The sequence below is a fragment of the Sinocyclocheilus rhinocerous genome, unplaced genomic scaffold (genome assembly GCF_001515625.1).
Source record: "Sinocyclocheilus rhinocerous isolate Xijiao unplaced genomic scaffold, SAMN03320098_v1.1 scaffold19, whole genome shotgun sequence".
Classification (NCBI taxonomy): domain Eukaryota; kingdom Metazoa; phylum Chordata; class Actinopteri; order Cypriniformes; family Cyprinidae; genus Sinocyclocheilus; species Sinocyclocheilus rhinocerous.
In genome coordinates, this window is record NW_015638975.1 from 933,127 (window position 1) to 945,895 (window position 12,769).

The 12,769-nt window shown below is 36.2% G+C and overlaps 2 protein-coding genes across 5 annotated transcripts in view; both read right to left on the reverse strand.

Moving 5' to 3' along the window:
- Positions 1-208: 208 nt before the first annotated feature.
- Positions 209-8,841, reverse strand: lipca (lipase, hepatic a). 4 transcript variants are annotated; one of them, XM_016565903.1, is made up of 9 exons: positions 8,652-8,841; positions 7,010-7,182; positions 6,602-6,781; positions 4,010-4,130; positions 3,578-3,817; positions 2,685-2,927; positions 2,237-2,351; positions 1,282-1,500; positions 209-766 (listed from the first exon to the last, which is right to left on the reverse strand). In XM_016565903.1, exons 1-9 carry the CDS (start codon positions 8,734-8,736, stop codon positions 640-642), a joined length of 1,503 nt encoding a protein of 500 aa, XP_016421389.1. In that variant the 5' UTR covers positions 8,737-8,841; the 3' UTR covers positions 209-639. The 4 variants fall into 4 exon arrangements, with proteins under 4 accessions (XP_016421389.1, XP_016421390.1, XP_016421391.1 ...); XM_016565904.1 differs by lacking the exon at positions 7,010-7,182; XM_016565905.1 differs by lacking the exon at positions 2,685-2,927.
- Positions 8,842-11,441: 2,600 nt separating this feature from the next.
- The window catches only part of LOC107750601 (aquaporin-9-like), an 11,909-nt gene continuing 10,581 nt past the window's right edge, over positions 11,442-12,769 (reverse strand). Inside the window, exon 5 of the mRNA XM_016566092.1 lies at positions 11,442-12,109. Coding sequence (XP_016421578.1) covers positions 11,941-12,109 — 169 coding nt within the window. The 3' untranslated portion in view covers positions 11,442-11,940. The remainder of the gene's footprint in view (positions 12,110-12,769) is intronic.

The following is a 12,769-nucleotide window of genomic DNA, read 5'->3' on the forward strand; positions in this document are numbered from 1 at the left end:
TCAACACTCAATCATCTTCATTAAAAGTAGTATCACAAACGTATCTTTCCAGTGCTGATGCCGCGCGCTCTCCTATTGCGGTCTTTGATCTTGAAATGAGCTGATAATTAATCAAATGCAGCGCTTATCTTTTTGATTTCGTTGACGTGAACTCTTGTTAAATTTTAATATAGCGCGGGAATTGAAGATCAGATTTAAATCCGTTTTGCGACGACACATTTATGTAGCCAAGTGTAAATGGAAACGTTTTAACAAATCAGATAGATATCTGATCAGCAAAAGCGCATGAAATGACCACCAGGTGTAAACAGACCCTAAAACACAAGGTCAATCAAGAGAGCGGCCCGTGCCTTTTAGCCAATCAGAATGCGCTCTATTTGCTGACATTTGAGGGCGGGATTCTGGAACAAGGGCTTCTGCTAAAAGTTGGCATAGCTTACAGTAAAATGTAAAAATATTTGATATACGAAAACCTAACCATGTTTAATAACAAAATCCTGGAACACGTGGTCATTCTTTAATTTCTCATAAAAAATGAAAGTTAGAAACATTAAGCATATATTACAGGAAATCCGGTCCCCCGTCCCATAAGTCCCAAAGGCTGTGAAGATACGATCTCATGTGTGAGGTGAGTTTGTTTTAGTCGTGCTTCATCATCATCATCATCCTCCGCTTCTGCTGCGTCTTCTTTTCACAGCGCACGAACACCTTCTCCTGCGACGGCTCGATATACATGCCCTCATCTGTCTGTGGGCAAAACGTAGTTCTGACCAGAAAAGAGATGTTATGAGCTTCAGCTAGGTAGTAATGCGTTTTTACTTTATTTCAAAAACGCCTATCCAAACAACGGCATGTCCAGCAATGTCCACTAGAGGTCGCTAGAATAACTAAACATGAAATGGAAGCTTGAAAATGTTAGTTTTTTTGTGTCTGCTTTAAAAATGTATTCTTTGTGTGTGTTTTTTTTTTCTGTATTTCTCTACTTAACAGTAGTTGAGATATTGTCTTGTCTGCATACACATTATCATGCCTGTTTCTGGTCTATTGCATTACTTTTTCCTCTTATTTTTTAATCTATTCATCTTGTCTATTTTTTAAAAGCTGTTATACTGAGGCACTAAAGATCATTAGATCAATATACACTAAATCCAGGCTCTTAATCTTTAGTCAGCATCTTTTTTGCCTTTTATTCCTATGTGAGCGTTCAATTGATTCCTTATGAATTTATATAGATCCACCATCTGTGATGGCAAACTCTTATCCATCTCCTCTAACACTTACTTCCTCTGGGTCTCTCCTGCTTTCACTGTGATCTTCCCCACAGTGAGCTGTGGTCCTCTGCTGCTTTTGGCCCAAGGTATCATGGTCTTAACCGTGCTCCACATGTTTGCCCATACTGGGCTTCCCTCCCAGGTGAAGCGCATTATCATCAGGTCACCGATGTCAGTATCCAGAGTGATGAGGAACGTAAAAGTCTTGTTACTTGAAATCTCCTCAACTCTAAGAAAGAGGAATTAAGTAAAGTAATTGTTCAGGTTTACTTCATTCCGTTTTTAGATTCCTATAATAAACAACATCAATTTGGTGAAAATGCATGTGAGTAATTGTGTGCCATGCTTTTGTTCGAGATGCTATTTTAGTCCATTGCATACTTCCCTGCAGTTTTCTGCTCTCTGTTTCATGTTCCCAGCACACATGTATTTCATTCATTCATGCGAAATGAGTTATTCTGATGAGAGCTCTCTGTGTGCTATGATGACTAAATTGAGTGGTTTCCCTTTGAAGCGGAGCTTGTTACTTTGAGCTTTTAGAGCCCAGTACATAAAACATTGATGTTCTTCATCCCGAATGTTATCAAGTAGTCTTTCATTTAGGAATCTTTGGCTTACTGTTAAATCTAGAGCTTCTGCTACTGTCACACTAATTTAAGCTTTTACTTATGAACTAACCATAGTTATGAATTGTACTTGTACATTTATTTTAACGTATGTTCTTGTAATTATACACTACCAAACAGATGCAATGTTACATAGGCTTTAGTTTGGTTATAGCAGATGATGGTTAACCGCATAAAGCTTTTTAAATTGCAGAAAGCACAAATGTATCCTTATGATGATATGGATGATGATGATGAGAGTCATTACAAAGCTCATTAAGGTGATGCTCAAAAACACTTTGCTAAGATCATGTTTTCTTAAGATTCAGTTGCTGATATCAATGTGAATTGCATACTTACAGTGTTATGGGTAAATTTTCACTTTCTCCCAGTGTCCCGGTTAGAGAGACTGTGAGAGTGGGCTCGATCTTATCAGTTTGGTTGATGAACTGGATCCTGAATTGATAGTGGAACACTAATGGGGAAGGAAAACAGATTAGAAAGGTTTATATTTTTCCAAAAACAACTGGAAAACCATTAAATACAAACATTAATTGGGCAAAAAGTGTATTCTTAATCAGTAACAATGTCTTGATTCTTGATTCCTAATAAAATGTCTAAACATACTTAAAAAACATTTCTTGAAGAAAAAAATAGTTATTTCCCCATATGTGTGTTTTTTTAATTATTATTCTAAAAATATTTGTATTAGGGAGAGAACTTTAACAGAGGACATCATCTCTCATTTTACATAACAGTAGGAATTGACTGTTTTACACTTTTGTAGGTTGTTATAGCTGTTTCTCACATTTGTAGGGCATGTGTGAACGGGTTTTGAGAAACAGTCTCTTGCTTGCGCCAGTGCGGACTTTCTTGATGTCATAACCCAAAGTGTTACAGCGGTTCTTTCGGCAGTCCAGACAGTAGCCTTTATCGAAAGCCGTGTTGTCGCTGCACTTGTAGGCCATAATCTGCTTGTCTTTGTTCAACAGGGAGTCAATGAAGAGATGCACAGCGCGCTCATGGGCACACTTCACTGTCTGCTCAAAACCTAAAGTTAGATGGACACAACATAAGACTAATAAACAGCAAATAATCATAGGTTCACTTGTTTAGCTTAATCACACTTGTCTGTCTAGATTTACTGTGGTGTGTTGTGGGGAGTTAGCAGTGATGCTAATGCTCAGCTAAATTGTGATGCCATATGCACACTATGGTTCAAATGTTTTGGATCAGATAGATTTTTGTTTTCTGAAAGAAATTAATACTTTTATTCAGCAAAGAAACATGAAATTCATCAAAAGTGACAGTCGTCCTACCCTTGCAGTGTGCCTGTCAGAGTCATGGACTCATCAGTGTGTAGCTGTTAAAAATAAGGATTTCGGGTCTGTCTTTCTGCTTCGATTTTTCCCATAGGGATTTTTAATTGCCTGAAGGCATATCTCAGTAGGAGAGCAGAACAGAACAGGGATTTGAAATAATTAAGTTGTCAGGATGACAGCTGCTTTTATGTGTCTATGCCTTTCATCTGGAAAGCTGTCGTTATTAGTTAGCCGTTCTCACAGTGTCATTAATGGGATGTTTTGAATATATCTCATTCTCATCCTAATATAACATTTAAGATATGAAGATGGACCTGTCCCTTCCTCTCTCTGTTTGTACATTCATCCATTCATCCATCTATCAATCCAAGCAACTCACCCATAATACCATACTGGGCTAAATGTGCATAAATGTTTTGCACGTGCAGCTGGCACCCTGGCTGAAATGATCCTCCATTGGGATAGAAGTCAAAGTGGGCAACAGGCTGTTTGATGCCCACACTAAGCCCCATGCGCTCTTGGGTAAATGTGTGGATGGCATCCACAAACCTAGCATCCTCAGGTGAGAGTCTTTCAGTATGAGACATTCCCTCAAACAATGGACCCGCAGGATCCAAACCTACACGAACAAAACGAACTTAAATTTAATATATAGTTACTGTAATATTTAGTATCAGGCAGGGATAAATGTATGGTTTTGTCATGTTTAAAATATTTGCTGAGAATTAAGATCTTCGAGTTTAAAATCTTTCTCGTATTTATATATTAACACCATTGTTTAGTGAGACATTCACAATGCTGACTGTCTCACCGGTAATTTTTCCCAAGGTTTTTCCAGACACAGCTAGGTTACTCCCAGCAAACCCAGATATATGAGCTCCAAGGCTGTAGCCAATCAAATGCACTTTTCCCAAAGGAAATTGTTTGAAATCCTGTTAGGGACACTTACAGATTAATGCCATGTACTATTCAGCAAGTATGCATTAAATTGACCAAACACGCAAACCTTGAATACTCGGTTGAGACTCTTACAGTATAATTGGATAATGAGAAGCTATATTACCCCTGTAAGATTAAATAAATTTAACCCGAATATCCCTGACCTATGTTTTAAATGTAATAAAATACAAGGTACATTTTTTCATACTGTGTGGGAATGTGAAGAAGTGCAAAAGTTTTGGGATGGGGTGATTCAGTATGTTTCTCAGTTTACCTCTTCTCCGATTCCTTTATGCCCTGTATTGTGTGTATTAAGTATTTATGGAGACAATTGTTCTTTATCTAGTAAGGAAAGAAAATTAGTGGACTTATGTCTACTACAAGCCAGACGTTCTATTGCCCTATGTTGGAAGAATGCTAATTGCCCTTCCCTTGGACTATGGTTAAAAAATTGTATTTCTAGCTTGGCTCTTGAGAAACTTACATATGTAATAAGGAAAAAATCCTCGGAATTCAATGATATCTGGAAGACATTTTTGAACTTTGTTAAAGAAGGAGATATTGATGAGGCACTAGATGTGTGAAGATATGTAATATAAATATAACAATCAGGATTGTATTTATTTATTTATTTTATTTTATTTTCTGTGTTAAGTTGTGTATTAACTTTATTATATAGACATATTATCTTAGAAAGTGTAACAAGCTGTCTACTACTGCCATGTTTACTTAGATGTTACTAAGTGAACCATAAGCTTTAATAGCATGGCTTTTTTCAGTGCTACATTGCTAGAGTAAAGTTTACAAACAATGATTGAGTAAAATGTACTTAAATTGTTTTAATTGAGTACACTTCAAATGATTAAGCAGAAATTACTCAACAAACTCTAACTGGCCAAGTTAAATTTACTTATTCTGTTTGTTAATTTGACATAACTTAGTTAAGTAGATCTGACTTACTTCTAAGTTCTATACTTAAATTTACTTTAAAAAATGTGTGCATTTTTTCACACCTGAAGAATTCTGCTCAACTCCCCCCCAATGTCCTTATTGGAAACATTCTCCACACAAGATTGTCTATCTAAAGGGCGGATTACCCAATTATATAAGATGCTAATAGAGAATCATAAAGAAAGTGCTGAAAATAAAAGACAAGCGTGGATATATGATTTGAATAAAGATATTTCACTGGAGGATTGGGGTACAGTGTGCTTAAAGGCACAAACGCAAACCTTGAATACTCGGTTGAGACTCTTACAGTATAATTGGATAATGAGAAGCTATATTTAACCCGAATATCCCTGACCTATGTTTTAAATGTAATAAAATACAAGGTACATTTTTTCATTCTGTGTGGGAATGTGAAGAAGTGCAAAAGTTTTGGGATGGGGTGATTCAGTATGTTTCTCAGTTTACCTCTTCTCCGATTCCTTTATGCCCTGTATTATGTGTATTAAGTATTTATGGAGACAATTGTTCTTTATCTAGTAAGGAAAGGAAATTAGTGGACTTATGTCTACTACAAGCCAGACGTTCTTTGCCCTATGTTGGAAGAATGCTAATTGCCCTTCCCTTGGACTATGGTTAAAAAATTGTATTTCTAGCTTGGCTCTTGAGAAACTTACATATGTAATAAGGAAAAAATCCTCGGAATTCAATGATATCTGGAAGACATTTTTGAACTTTGTTAAAGAAGGAGATATTGATGAGGCACTAGATGTGTGAAGATATGTAATATAAATATAACAATCAGGATTGTATTTATTTATTTATTTTATTTTATTTATTTTGCCTGCCAAGGCTTTGTGGTTGTGGGGATGGGGAAGAAGGTTTGATCATGAGTGTTCCTTGTTTACTTGTAAACGTTTTGGAAAAGTTAATAAAGATATGTTTAAAAAAAAAAAACGTTGACCAAACACGACATTACAGGCATTTATAATCTTACAAAAGACACTACATCTCAGAATGCTGCACATGAGGCTATTAGCTCCGACAGCACTGATACTAAGAAGAAATGTTTCTTATGCATCAAATCAGGACCCTGGACCACAAAACCAGTCATAAGGGTCAGTTTTTTTTAATCGATATTTATACATCATCTGAATAAATAAGCTTTCCATTGATGTATGGTTTGTTAGGATAGGACAATATTTGGCCGAGGTACAACTATTTGAAAATCTGGAATCTGAGGGTGCAAAAAAATTGATTTTTTAATCGAATCAAATATTGAGAAAATCGATTTTAAAGTTGTCCAAATGATGTCCTTAGCAATGCATCTTACTAATCAAAAATTAAGTTTTGATATATTTACGGTAGGAAATGTACAAAATATCTGCTTATGATCTATTAACATTCTACTGAGTCAGTTCCATGTAAGATGTAAGGATGGTAGCATTTTCCCCTTGGGAAATAAATTCTGCATCCATAACTGTAAAGAGATTTGTATTCCCAAACCAACCCTCACCTCTAGCCACCTCAGCAGGTGGGCAATGTCCTGCCCCACAATGCGTGTGTTCTGCACAGCGATAGGGTAGTGATGGTGTGCCAGAGTCAGCCAATCTGCAATCACCACATTGATGCTTCCTTCTGAGCTTTTTAGTGCTGATGCCAACCTGGAAATCCAGTTCTTCATCATTCCGTCCACCTGCAGCACAGCGAGGAGGATTTTATTAATTTATTTTATTTAATTTTTTTCAGATGCATCTGCTGCAGCATAGATCACATCCCTCCGGTTTTGTTTGTAAGTCACTTTCGCCTTTATCAGATTAGAAATAACTCTGCATAGCTGTTTGCAATCCATGCCAAGGTCATGACCTTTTGTACATTTGAACTATTGATCTGTTTTTCTATTAAATCAATGAACTCAACATACCGACCAGCCATGAATGATGATAGCCAGAGGATGGCTGCTATTGAAACCACAAGCGTCCAGAGTGTGAGGCTTGAAGAGCTCCACTGTACATGTATCATCTATGCCGTCAGTGTAAAGCCTGAAGACTGATTTAGGTTCGTAGGGCATCTTCATCCTCTCTCCAGGCTCAGTGTCTGTTAGTATGGTCATACATAAACTGAGGTTCACGGACAGTTATTTTTTTTTTTTTAGGCTGTACAATAGTCCTGGAATATTGATATATATTTCCATAAGCAGCAATGCAAAATTTTGCATTGAAATGAAGTTACAAATGAAAATAAGATAGGAGTATGTTTAGATCCCATATAGGTCCGGGGGAACTTTGAGCTTGATGGTTTGAGCTTGAGTCAATATAAAATGTGTTTACCCATCACTCTTGCCCATTAAATGAGCATGTGGAGAGTAGGATATGACACATGCATATGCATTTCTCATATGCATTAAACATTTATGTTGCATCAACATATGTAATATAAAATGTTTCATAAACCTATTGTACCCATGGGTTTACCACTTTTTGTTGCATGTCCTGTAAAAACATTAGAGCTGTCTGAGATTCCTACTATTTGAACCCCTGTTTTAACGTTTTCCTATGCAAATGTTTATTTTAATGGGACATGCAGTTCTCTAACTGTCTCTGCTTACATTGACAGAGGAATTGATCTCTCTGCCAGGTTAGCAATTAGTTGTTAGCATTCTATGAAAGGTCAAAAAACCCAAGCGTGCAAAAAATCTGAATGCATCATTTAGAGTTAATACAAAACAAATTTCCCTTTGAAGTGTCTGGATTTTTAAAATCTGAGATAAATGATAATGATAAACCTCACATTCTGATTCAGCATATTCTTCTGTGATGTAGTTTTTGCATGTGAAAAATGTACATGTATAGCAAGGTCAGTGTGTGAATGAAGATATTTATTTCTCTTTCAGTATTTTCAGCTTTTATTTGCAAACACAGTCTAGGATATTATTTCTCTGTGATTTTATGGATTTTAATACAAGTGTTTGCAATTTACATCAGCATTGATTAAATGAGACATAGCACAATTAATGCTGACTGTTATTGCACATCCATATCTTCCTTAATATTTTACTTTACCAAGGAGCATCAGTAGCACCTCTTGTTCACCTACACATACTATTCTGTTTTTTTGTGTGTTTTTGTTGTTTCCATTTAGATTTTTTTCCTGCAATCACTAAGCTTAATTGTGAACCACATTCTGTCACAACATATAGTGCATGCTACAATACCTTAGTGAATAAGGGAAAAAGAAGCATGTGCTTCACTGTTGCTCAGAAGATTATTTTAAACATACGATCACCCAAATATTCGGTCGTTTACTCATCCACATGTTGTCCCAACCCTGTATGATTTCTTCTGAACACAAAAGAAGATATACTGAAGAATGTTTCAACTGTTTTTGTCCATGCAATGCAAGTCAGTGTGGTCCAAAACAGCATTGCATCCAGTTGACAGTGGGCAAAAACTAAATAAATAGATATATATTCTTTTGCGTTCTGCAAAAGTCAAATAAAGGAAAAAATACATGGGGGTGAAGAAATGATGACAGAATTGTAAAAGTTAAGCGTAATTCACCCTCACCTGCTCTGTTACCCCGAAATTTCCTTCCATCAGTCAGCTGAAAGATGATCAGACAGCAGGACACTATTTTAATTAGAGTCTTCATGTTCAGGCCACTTCAGGAGTCCACACAGATAATCCAAATATTTCCTCCCTCTCTTTTTCTCGGGCAAGAGAAGAGGCCACTGTGAGGCAGGTGATTACTGAACAATTTTTGAAACTGTCTGAGGGGAGGGAGCTGGCCCAGAGGGGATGTTTGTTAGGGGAGGGTTCAGGCAGTTCAATCCTCTGGGTGAGCTTTGAAACCTTTTGTCATTTTGCAGCCAAATGATGGCCCTGATTGGCTGCATGGTGTTACATACGAATCTATGCCACGATTGGTGAAAAAATGTTGTCAGAAAGAGTTCAGAAAGGTACATGCTGACTCATTACTGATAACATATCTATTCAAATACCATGTCTCCAAATGCTATTCAGAGATGTCAAATGATGGTTTAACTCACTACATGGTCTTTTCTACTTCTTGTAGTTAGACCCGGTTTATTTTTATTATGTAGCTCATTAACTAATTCTAGATCAGATGCTGATAGTAAGTATGTGTCCATGTCCTGTTGATAGATAGATAGATAGATAGATAGATAGTTAGTAAATAAAAGCCTGTTTACAACAGTTAACAGGACAGAGAGTTGCATCTGTGTTTGTATATGGTCCTGCATTATGGGTATTGTGGTGTTCTCTACATTATAGGGACCAAATCACCACAAGTATAGTAATACCATACCATCTTGACCTTGTGGGGACATTTTTTAAACAGCTTATAAATCATACAGAATGAAGTTTTTTTTTTTAATCTAAAAAGGCAGAAAGTTTTGTGCGAGGGGTAGGGTTAGGAAAAGGGGATTGAAAATATAGTTTGTACAGTCTAAAAATCATTACATCTATGGAATATGCCCATGAAACATGGAAATATCTCTGTGTGTGTGTGTGCGTGTGTGTGTGTGTGTGTAAGCTCTTGTCATTTCAGCCTTGATAGATGTCATTAAAGATTTAAATTATATTTCTCTTTTAATTTCTGTTAAAAATGTTTCTGATTCCCTGATTCCCACATTAAAATGTAAATCTTACTTCTTCTTAAAGATAATGCTGTTGGTAATTTTCTAAATTCTAATCAACTTTATATATTTAACCCATGCAGCATGTTGCAGTTGTGCTGTTTCATAGAATGGTTGGCTGAAGAACATACTACAGTCTAGTTAGCAGTAACGGAGGGCGTATGTATGCATAAACTCAGTGAGCTGATGTTGATGGTCAGACAGTGATAATGATTAAATCAGGTCAGATATAGTTGTGCAGATCAGTGCAGTCAGAACTGTTTCTTTTATGGTTGGCTGAAGAACATACTACAGTCTAGTTAGCAGTAACGGAGGGCGTATGTATGCATAAACTCAGTGAGCTGATGTTGATGGTCAGACAGTGATAATGATTAAATCAGGTCAGATATAGTTGTGCAGATCAGTGCAGTCAGAACGTTTCTTTTTATCTCTCCCTAGGGATAGTTCACCCAAAAATGAAAATTCTGTCATCATTTCCTTTGTATGAGTTTCTTTCTTCTGTTGAGCACAAAAGAAGATGTTTTGAAGAATGTTGGTAAACAATCAAAATATTATGGAAGTCAATGGCTACCGTCAACTGTTTGGTTACCAACATTCTTCAAAATATCTCCTTTTGTGCTCAACAGAAGAAAGAAACTCATACAGGTTTGGAACAAGTGGAGCGTGGTGAAATGTTTCTGGTTTGGCTGAATATGTCGAGGTGAATTAATGTTTCTCTAAGCAAATTAATTCACAAATTTAATATGTGTACAGGTTTGCAAAGGTCGTTTCAATTATCTAAGAAGGTACATTAGATGTGTAGTGTATCTCAGGGCAGAACTAAACTGACTGTGATGCAGTACTGTAGAATGCAGATATATCAAGGAAATAGGGGCTGCTCTGGTCTAAATCCTCATTCACAGGAAAACAGACATTAGATATGTATAACAGTATATTTATTTTATTATATTAGGTCTACATTAGCAGAATGACAATACTTTCTTCAACATTTTGAATGCAGTAATTTAATCTCAAAAAGTTTCATTTATGAGACAATAAGTAAAAAAATCTGAACCTGAAATAACAGGCTAAAAAGACAAAAATTTTGAAATATCTCTTTGAATTGTACAAACAACTGCTATTAGTTCATTTAAGTGCCAGTAAATAAATTACTATAATAATGTTCTTAAAAAGAGGGAAAAAAACACATATTAAACAATTTTATTTCACTAACAACAGTTACGAAATACCTAAAATCATCACATTAAGCTTTGCTAAGTCTGAAATGTGATGTTATACGCAATACTGTTACTATAAGTTGTGATGCAATTATTTTCTTGAACATTTTGACACATTGTAGCATAAATACACATTTATTTCTTCTTAAGCTTTCATGTAATAGTTCGTTGCAAATTCATTTTTGCATGCATTACAATGTTCATTCCATTACCTCATGCGAGTTACCTTATCAGCAGTTATGCATGCAGTTAGTAGCTCATCTATTCATGTGTTGTATTGATTCGTCCTGTCGTTTACAGACAACATTTACAGACCGTTTAGCCTGTTCATCTTTGATTAAATCGAGTGGACAGTAAAGTACCCTTTTCCTTCATTTTAGTGAGAGAAGAACATCTTCTTATGGCAAGCTATAGGGTTGTCAGATGTCAGTGAAAGTTAACATGATAAGAAGAAGTAGTAGGATTAGACAAAGGAATGAAGGAAAAATATAGGTGCAATGCTGGAGTGGTTTAACTCTCTCTGGCTGAGGCTAGACAACCTGCATTGACTATATCTTAAGAAACAAAAAAGGAAACCTGAGAAACCAGTTAAAAATTATGATTATCTCTATATACATTCCAGAGTTGTTAATATGGAGGATCTGTTAGCACCTGTGATCTTTTACTGGCAGTGGTGTTGATGGTAAAACTGTGGATGCTTTACATAAAATACTGTTTCTGCTGTTGATCGCTCTATAGAATAGATAGAATGAATGGTGATCTTTGAAAAAGTTAAACTTGTTAAGAACTTGAAAAAGCTAGAATTATAGATAATTAACACTTGCTGTCTTTCATAGCTGCTTGGTTTCATGAACTGACTTGGCAAAAGACTCAGAAAAGAGATCTAGAGGAAAAGACAGAGAAGGAGAGTGTGTAGAAATAACAGTGCTTCTTGTTTGAGGTCTATGGTGAAGGAAAAGATACCATACTTTCCCTCTCTTTCTAGTTCACGGTGTTCAATTCATATTTATCTTTGATGCTGTTGTCATCTTCAAGGTTTTTCTCAAGCTCAGGGTGATGCAGCTCAATCATCAGGAAGTAGATCACTGCCCCGGCCACACCGCCCACCATCGGCCCGACCACTGGAACCCACCACCAGCCATTTCCAGCCCTGAAGACAGATGAGAATCAAATCAGGACTGGGCAAAATTCTGAATGTATTTTCAAGGAAAATTTCAATTATAATGGAACTGGCCACACACATATGGTGAGTAGTTTGAACTCGAATGACAGGAAGGAGAATTTACTGAAATTCAAAGAAAATTCAACACAGTCACACAAGTTTCATAAAATTTGTTGTTGATTACAACCAAATGGACAAGAACAGATCACTTTTAAGTTGTTTTGTGTATGCATATATATATGTAGATACATAAAACGGACCCAAAGTTTTCAACAATAGTGTGCATATATACAGCGGGTTAAATAAGTATTGAACACATCACCATTTTTCTCAGTAAATATATTTCTAAAGGTGCTGTTGACATTAAATTTTCACCAGACGTCGGTAACAATCCAAGTAATCCATACTAAAGCAATCCTGCACCTTGTCAGTGGAAATTAATATTAGTTGGTTCAGTCCCAAATGATGGCCTATAAAAAGGTGTCTCATGACCAACGTGTCACATAAGAAACATTTCATGATGGGTAAAAGCAAAGCGCTCTCTCAAGACCTTCGCAACCTTATTGTTGCAAAACAAACTGATGGCATTGGTTACAGAAGGATTTCTATACTTCTGAATGTTCCAGTGAGCACTGTTGGGGCCATAAT